The 8,619-nt window shown below is 39.4% G+C and overlaps 1 protein-coding gene across 1 annotated transcript in view; it reads right to left on the reverse strand.

Annotated features, from left to right (window-relative positions):
* Nucleotides 1–1,163: 1,163 nt before the first annotated feature.
* LOC138967669 (uncharacterized) overlaps nucleotides 1,164–8,619 on the reverse strand; it is an 8,841-nt gene continuing 1,385 nt past the window's right edge. The window contains exons 2-12 of the mRNA XM_070340311.1: nucleotides 7,454–7,499; nucleotides 6,910–7,084; nucleotides 6,320–6,489; nucleotides 5,805–5,866; nucleotides 5,104–5,156; nucleotides 4,557–4,623; nucleotides 4,080–4,172; nucleotides 3,674–3,751; nucleotides 3,107–3,165; nucleotides 2,113–2,222; nucleotides 1,164–1,624 (exon numbers count right to left, since the gene is read on the reverse strand). Coding sequence (XP_070196412.1) covers nucleotides 1,317–1,624; nucleotides 2,113–2,222; nucleotides 3,107–3,165; nucleotides 3,674–3,751; nucleotides 4,080–4,172; nucleotides 4,557–4,623; nucleotides 5,104–5,156; nucleotides 5,805–5,866; nucleotides 6,320–6,489; nucleotides 6,910–7,084; nucleotides 7,454–7,499 — 1,221 coding nt within the window. The 3' untranslated portion in view covers nucleotides 1,164–1,316. The remainder of the gene's footprint in view (nucleotides 1,625–2,112; nucleotides 2,223–3,106; nucleotides 3,166–3,673; nucleotides 3,752–4,079; nucleotides 4,173–4,556; nucleotides 4,624–5,103; nucleotides 5,157–5,804; nucleotides 5,867–6,319; nucleotides 6,490–6,909; nucleotides 7,085–7,453; nucleotides 7,500–8,619) is intronic.

Consider the following 8,619-nt stretch of genomic DNA (forward strand, 5'->3'; position numbering starts at 1 on the left):
TGTGTGTGTGTGTGTGTGTGTGTGTGTGTGTGTGTGTGTGTGTGTGTGTGTGTGTATGTGTGTGTGTGTGCAAAAAAGAGTTTATATTTAAATGCCTTCCAGATAACTGTATAAGGATACGAGTTTGCACAGCTCAGTTAATAATGTTCACACACTCTTCTGAACATGATCCATCACTTATCAGACAAAAACAGAGAAAATACTTTTTTTCTTCTCTCGTAGAAACGAACATAAAGTTTCATTTACAACAAACATACTGTATTTCAGACACTACAAATAATGTACCGTTTGAAAAAAACAATAACTACACATCATACACTACATTATAAAATCTTATTCTGATTTTGTAAAAATCAAAGTGCATTCATATTATGCTGTAAAGGGAAGGAATCGCTCACAGAACGAAAGCGAACGAGTTGCGATGAATAAAGCTTAATCGCGCATTATGGAATATAAAGTATGCTCAAGGGTACAGATACAATGTATTTCCGTGTGAAAGATTAAACCTAATCGAGAGTATTCTGCATACATTTGGAGACTGATATACGCAAACCTCGACATAGTTCTTGACACTAAAATTCAAACGGTTTTTAACACATGGCATTTTTCAATTGCATTTTTTTAACATCAGAAACTAATGGATACTCTTTTACAGACAAACACAGAGAATTTGGACTTTCAGCATGCATTATACTTTTTGAGGTGCTTGTGATAGGTGAGTCTTTGGAGTCCTAAACTAAGCAACGACTGAAATCGCGAGACGTGTGCACCTCTGTGATATCATGGACTCAATTCTTTATCAAAACCATCGTGACCTCAGTCCTTTTAATGTTGTAAAGGCGAAAACGTTCAGGCTGAGGCTTCCATAAAGCACGACGAAACTGCCTACGAAGAAACATGTGATTGAAAAATATATTTATAAGAAAAAAATCATACATTTTGTATGGCATATATACCCACTCATTACTCCCACTCTTGAAGCAAAAACACAAAAACAAAACCCCAAACAAATCAAAAAGTGTAAGTACCTAATGAAGCATATGCTAGACAGAAGGAACAAAATGCGGAGAGAACAAAACAACACATTCTTGCAACACACTCGTGAAAGTGAGTGGGTTTTTTTGAGCAAAAGTAGCTCACAACAATAAAGATAAGAAACACAATACATCTCGCGTCTTTAATACAGCTATCAACTATACAAAAATGTGTCTCATAGCAAAAAACGTGACACTATAACTACAGTTGAAAAATATGAGTGATCGACATGTCGATACAGTGAACATCCATTCGACACAATTGTCCATACTTTCAGCAGCCTACAGTTCTTCGTGAGCGCGACGGTGAATGGTAGCCTGGGCCGTATACTCATCGCGCTGGGCGTCCTTTTTCTTGGGAACGACCTTGGTCCTTATGGGTTCGGTCGCTCTCCTTAGTTTCTCCTCTGCTTCTTCCTTCTGCCGTATTTCCTCTTCTTCCAGTTCTCGCTCTTGTCTTTCCATTTCTTCTCTTTCTCGTCGTTCTGCCCTATCTTGCTTCATCCTCTCGTTCTCGTCGGGAAGGTTCTTAAAGAAGCCGAGTATGTTGCGCTTTCGTTTCAGTGTGTCTTCTTGTTTGGCTGTCATGTCTACAAGAACAAAATTGAGAACATGGAAATGTAATAATGTAAGACGAAACTATTGCTGCTGATTTACTATATGCGTTGGATAAAACCTGTTCGTGTTTGAGCACTTTCTTCGGGCAAACCTTTCAACCATTTAGCTTTCTAAAAAATAAAGCTATCTAAGCAAGTTTTTAATGAAAAGACCTAATCTTTGATAGTGTTAGAGGTGAAAATGCCACAATCCAGAACATTAAAATCAAACATAAATATTGCAATGACCCTCCCTCACTCTCGCCCCGTCCGCCCCCCAACCCCCCTCCCCCCTCCCCCCCAACCCCCCCCCCCCCCCCCCCAAAAAGAGGTGCAAACAACCCACCATTGTTTTTATCTGAGTAGTACACGAACAGCACGAAATGCGTTGCATGACCTCGAAATGGCAAGTTGAATAACCAAGAAAGTTAGCGGTCTATCTGAATGAATTATAAATCTGGTCACCTAGACTAAATACCTACCTTCATGCTGGTCCAGCTTTTGTGCAATGTCTTCCAGCTGAGAGTTGACGATGTCCATTTTGCCTGTAGCCCGGATCTTGTCTAGCAGGAAGATGTAGTAATTGGCAAACCTGAAGTATATAACGAGACATAAAGCATATGAATTTTTTGCAGTTTCATTTTCTTTCCCTTCACCACACGATGTTCCGATATTTTTATATCTCAAACAAGTATTCTATGGAGGTCACTTGTGCCCACACGATCCACAATAAGGCCGAACCTTCTGAGAGACTAAGGTTGGGTTTAGGTTTAGATCACAAGGTCCTTTCAATTGATCAGAAGGCCGATGGATGATTGGGTTGAGATATTCAAGATCGATATATGCAAGGGCCAAGATTAATTAATTTGAAGCCTTGGATTTAATGACTTTTTGACCTAACTGCCAACATTGGATTCATTGGACATCCTTGGAGCCATTTAACCTTTGGATCTATCGAAATGCTTTTGGATTCCAGGAGTTGATGGATCCATGGATCCAATTCATTGAACCCTATTGGATCTACTGACTCTTGGGTCTATCCGGAATGTATGGGTAAATACTGGAGGTTTGGTTACAAAGAGAGGGACAAAGAGTACCTTGCACAAGATTTCACATCAGAACAACACCAAAGTGTCTCACAATGTTAAAATAACATAAAATGAATAAATGAATGAATAAAACGTAAAAAGTAAAAAAGTAAAAAAAGCCGAATAAAACATAAAAAATAGCCCCTTGTAAAAATCCAAAAAACAAACTACATAGCTAAAGCCGAGCTTTGCAGAAGTGATCCATGTATGATAACGTAAATCAAATCTGGTCCTGAAGCAAACATTATGGTAATACATCATATACTTGGCTAAAATTGTTCGAAGGCACGAAACTTAACGAAACATCACCTAACTCACAAGGAGGCAAACATATGCTTAATTTGATTTGACAACATTTACAACCTACTACCGATTCCATAAAACTCACTCATTTTCGTGTCTTGTCAGCTGGGCCTTTTCGATCAGCAGATGGCTCACTATTCTTCCCTGGAAAAAAACCACAAACATGATTTTATGTTAAATGTATTACAAACAAACAAACAAACAAGTAGATGCACCTCAGCGACTCGAAAAGGAAATTCGGCATTGAACACGCATTCTTTCAAATAAAGGAGAAACAAACTCACAAAGTCACGGTTCAGTGTTGGACAAGCAATGTAGCATCATTTTTGTTTACATGTCACCACCTATGATGGCTGATTTTTACAGGTGCATCAAGTTGAGAAATACTATCTGAATCTTGACTTGAATCACAGTCCGATTGCATCATTTTAGAATCGCCAAGCATGGTATTTGAAAGGTCTTGGAAATTAATTATTCTAGATCGTAAAGCATTCTCTTTCAACACAATTAATCAATGAGAAATCAACACCCACACACAAAGCCTGGGTTGGTTAAGTTATTTGTCAACATGACGCAAGCGATACACTAAATTCAAAGAACTAAAGAGGCAGTTACACATCTACTTACCATGACTTTTTCAACATTTACTTACCATGACTTCCTTGTCTCCCTCCAAAAGACCGTCAGCAAATTCCAGCACTCTGTTGTCGTACTGATCAATGCGCCCCGACTGAAGTAACAAAAAAGAAGAAATTATTGACTCAGACAAGCAGTCTCCCACACACAGTTTACCTATTAACCAGTCAACTAAGCAACCCGGCGCGCAAGTTGGCAAGCAAGCCAAGCAACCAATTTCCCAAGCAAACAACCTGCCAGTCTACCAATTGACCAATCGCAATACTTTTCTGAACGCAAAGAGATGCATAACAGACAGACAGACAGACAGACAGACAGATACAGGCAGACACAGACAGACAGACAGACACACACACACACACACACACACACACACACACACACACACACACACACACGGACAGTCATTGACGTTGACATACCGTTGGTTTCATGCTGCCATCAGGGTTACGGTTTAGTCCTGTCTGTTCGTTGATAAACGTCGTCTCCATGTAGATCGAGATGTGTCCGCCAAACTGCACCATAGGAAAAAAAATCGATCAGGATTTAAAGCGTAAAAAAACATGTTTGGTATAGGTGGACGGCAGAAATCTGTCACAACAATAAATGGCGTTCAAAGAATAAAATTATCAATCTTAGAGCCTTCCGTTCAACTCCATCAAACTAAATAAACCCAAACCCAAACCAAGTCAACCCAAACCAAACCAAACACAGACCAAGCTGTAGCAAAACCCAAAACAAATCTCACCAAACCCATTCAAAACTGAATTCAACTTAACTCAAGTAATGTCAATACACTTAATCTAATACAAGACTGGTTACTTTGAACGGAAAATACAACACAAAGTTGTATTTCTTGATCTAATATAAGAATATGAGGACATTTTTGACAAGCTCACCCTTTTAGGGGTTTTCTTCTCATCAGCACTGTACCAGAATACCGCGGGAACATCTCTTGACTTGAACCTGCAAACAAGTAAAGCGCGTGTATGCAAAACATCAGCCGTGTTAGTTATAGTAGTAAAACACCATTATTTTACTCTTTCCAATTCTTGCATAATACTATCCCTCATTAAAGTATGTGAAATTGTTTACACAGCTGAGATGGTATTCTTGGCTGTAGGTCTATATCTAAATAGCCTTTTCATTGATCACATTCATTCACGGAGAACGTACATCTTACTCGGTGAAAAAAACTGGTTTGACTCAAAATTTTCCGAAACAATAAACATTGGACTTTTTGTAACAAATGACTCATCTGGTGAGTCTAAGGTGAGTCCAGTTTTCATTGTTTCTGTTTTAACTGTTACAAACTAAGTAGCAGTCGTTTGTACTCAAAGTTCAAACGATGTGAATGCATTCATTCGAATACAACAGACACACATGGGGATAAGGATGACCGAAAATCTTTCAGTATCCCCAACACAGACATTTTACTTGGCTTACTCTTTGTCCCTTAGCTCCATTTCTTTGTCCACGTTAAGCTTGCAAATTAGTATCTGGAACAAACAACAAAGTTCACGGGTGATTAATATTCTTCTTCTTCTTCTTCCTTCATGGGCTGAAACTCCCACGTTCACTCATGTTTTTGCACGAGTGGATTTTTACCCCGCCATTCAGGCAGCATACGCCGATTTTGGGGGAAGCATGCTGCATGGGTATGTTCGTGTTTCTATAACCCACCGAACTCTGATATGGATTACAGGATCTTTTCCGTGCGCACTTGGTCTTAAGGTGATTAATATAGCTTGAGTTCATGCAGTACTGTACGTAGTAATAATAGTCGACATGAATAGCACGTGTTTGACAGTAACAGTCATGCTTTCTTAATTAAAAGGGAAACGAAACAAAGGGCTGAGAACGAGAAAGAAAGAGCTTGCAAAGGACTCACGACATTGAAACAAAAGCACCATGAGGAAAGATGAACCATGAAACGAATGAACATGGGTACACGCACACCTGTCAGTACAACTGCCACAAAAGGACGTCGACAACGACGGAGATAAAAAAAAAGTAGGCCTACATCTCACGGACACAAATTTGTGAACCTTTTTACTTTCATCTGAGCTTGTGCAGCAATCTACTCGTGTCTCTCACCCTCACAAACCCCCGACTCCCTCACCCCCCTTCCCCGAATAAAGTCTTACCGCATCGTCGTTGCGATAGACTTTAGCAACTTGTTCCATGACCTTAACCTCCTCCAAAGAGTCTGAAACAAAACAATTCACACGCCATGATTGACGCGTTTACAATCTGAAGTAATAGTGCAGACGTATTCAGTCGGTTCTCGGCACCGAAAAGTCAGCCTGCATAAAAGCGAAACACAAGGAGCTAGTGTTAAAACAGTCACATAAAGGATTCTGAAATCTCCAGTTTTAGTGAAACTGCTGGTTGTGAGCGAAGCTGTGGTTGGCTGATTTTCAGTCCAGATTTTGACTAAAAAGGCCCATAGAAACCCCAGTTGTGGCTTTGACATTTACAAAAACTCAAATGAATCAATGTATTAATAAATGTATCAATAAATGGGTCAATCAATCAACCAATCAATCAACCAATTAGGCAATCAATTAATCATGCAATCAATTAATCATGCAATCAATCAACTAATCAATCAAGAATTGAAAAAGAAATACAAAAAGAAACCCTATTTCAGAACACGGACTTTTGTCGTATGTCAGCAGCAAAACGCTCTGTTTGGGCGTTTTCACGATTTCCCGGAAGTTGTTTGACGTCACTTCCACTGCATAGAACCGCTCCAGACCACCGAAGTTTCCGTGCAGTCTTCGTGCGATCTCGTCAATGATGTCATCCACCGTAACGTCAACCGGAAAACTGAGAGAATGAGAAACATGTATTCAGATTTTAGACGTGCCAGCTGTTGCCTTGGAAGAAGGCTGTACTTCCACCCGCTCAAACGGTTAGTTTACCTCTTGACACAGATTCTGACAAGCTTACAGGTACCGCGAGGAGTTCAAACGACAAAAAAACCAAAAAACAAATAAACACAGACAAAGAAACAAAATAAGAGGAAAACAGAAAATTAAACAGACGTGTTTCAATTTATTTTCTTTGAAGTTTTGTGATGGTTTCGGGTTTTTGGATGTACTGATGAAAGTTTGCCATGCAGAGCTACATGTAACCATAGTCTGACAGATATCTGTGATGTAGCTAACACTGTTTTTAAAAACAGCGTCAGAACCCTTTTACATGTAAACAAAGCAGCTGCACCAGTTCTACCATAAGATCACTTACAAGTCTGGCTCCTCAATGCCGTCCCTGTAGTAGATCAAGGCAGGTAACTCTGTGATGCCCCACTCTTGCACGAGGCGCGGGTCATGCACGCGCGCAAAGAACACTTCTGGGTCACTTGGAAACGCTTGTGACGTAGCAACGAAAAACGGGAACTGGATGCGACATCTTGTGCAGGCTGGGGAACACAAATCAAAAGTTTACAACTAACTTTGTTGCACTGATGCTGGATAACAAGCAAGCCGCCAAGCATCAAATAGCCAACTAGTCAACCAGTCTGAATTAATAATCAATTAATACATTGATTCATTAAAATTAGAACACATTAGCAAGTTTCAGTAACCATACAAATGATGCACCCTGTTAGAAGCAAAATCTCAAATGCAAATCTGTCAGAAAACAAAGTTTCTACCAATATCAAGAACAGCGACAATATCAATGACAACGATGATGACATCAAATAAGATAATAACGACACCATCGTGACTTTTATCTCAAGCATCATCAACCACAACCACACCACCAACAAACACATGGGCATACTTACTTGGGCTGTCGACGAAGATGACGACCAGTAGTTTTCCCTTCCGGAACTAGAACAAGAAAACTAACTGTCAAAATGTTAAAAATAGATTAAACCCCCCAACAAGTCAAACAAGTCGCGTAAGGCGAAAATACTACATTTAGTCAAGCTGTGGAACTCACAGAATGAAACTGAACGTAGTCCGGCGCTATTGCAAAAGGCAGTGAAAGTGACGAGCCTGTTTGGCGCGGCAGCGGTTGCGCTGTGCTTCATAGCACGCTTTACTGTACCTCTCTTCGTTTTAACTTTCTGAGCGTGTTTTTAATCCAAACATATCATATCTATATGTTTTTGGAATCAGGAACCGACAAGGAATAAGATGAAGTAGTTTTTAAATCGATTTCGGAAATTTAATTTTGATCATAATTTTTATATTTTTAATTTTCAGAGATTGTTTTTAATCCAAATATAACATATGTATATGTTTTTGGAATCAGCAAATGATGGAGAATAAGATGAACGTAAATTTGGATAGTTTTATAAAAAATTTTTTTTTTTACAATTTTCAGATTTTTAATGACCAAAGTCATTAATTAAATTTTAAGCCACCAAGCTGAAATGCAATACCGAAGTCCGGGCTTCGTCGAACATTACTTGACCAAAATTTCAACCAATTTGGTTAAAAAAATGAGGGCGTGACAGTGCCGCCTCAACTTTCACGAAAAGCCGGATATGACGTCATCAAAGACATTTATCAAAAAAATGAAAAAAACGTATGGGGATATCATACCCAGGAACTCTCATGTCAAATTTCATAAAGATCGGTCCAGTAGTTTGGTCTGAATCGCTCTACACGCACGCACGCACACACACACACACACACACACACACACACACATACACCACGACCCTCGTCTCGATTCCCCCCTCTACGTTAAAATATTTAGTCAAAACTTGACTAAATATAAAAAGGACATTAGACAGCTTTTAATCTCTGTTAAAAAGTAACAAACTAATTGACCACCAAGATTCAACATTCACAAAATATCCCCCACCCTTTCCTCCTTCTTTCGCCGTTCTACCTTAATACAACGTTAAATTCCCCGATGACTTCAGATCGATTACACGAACTCAGCAATCCCGTTGCCCGAAGCAAATTGCGATTTGTCGCATCTGTGTCACACTAAACA

This window comes from Littorina saxatilis, linkage group LG1, assembly GCF_037325665.1.
Source record: "Littorina saxatilis isolate snail1 linkage group LG1, US_GU_Lsax_2.0, whole genome shotgun sequence".
Lineage (NCBI taxonomy): Eukaryota > Metazoa > Mollusca > Gastropoda > Littorinimorpha > Littorinidae > Littorina > Littorina saxatilis.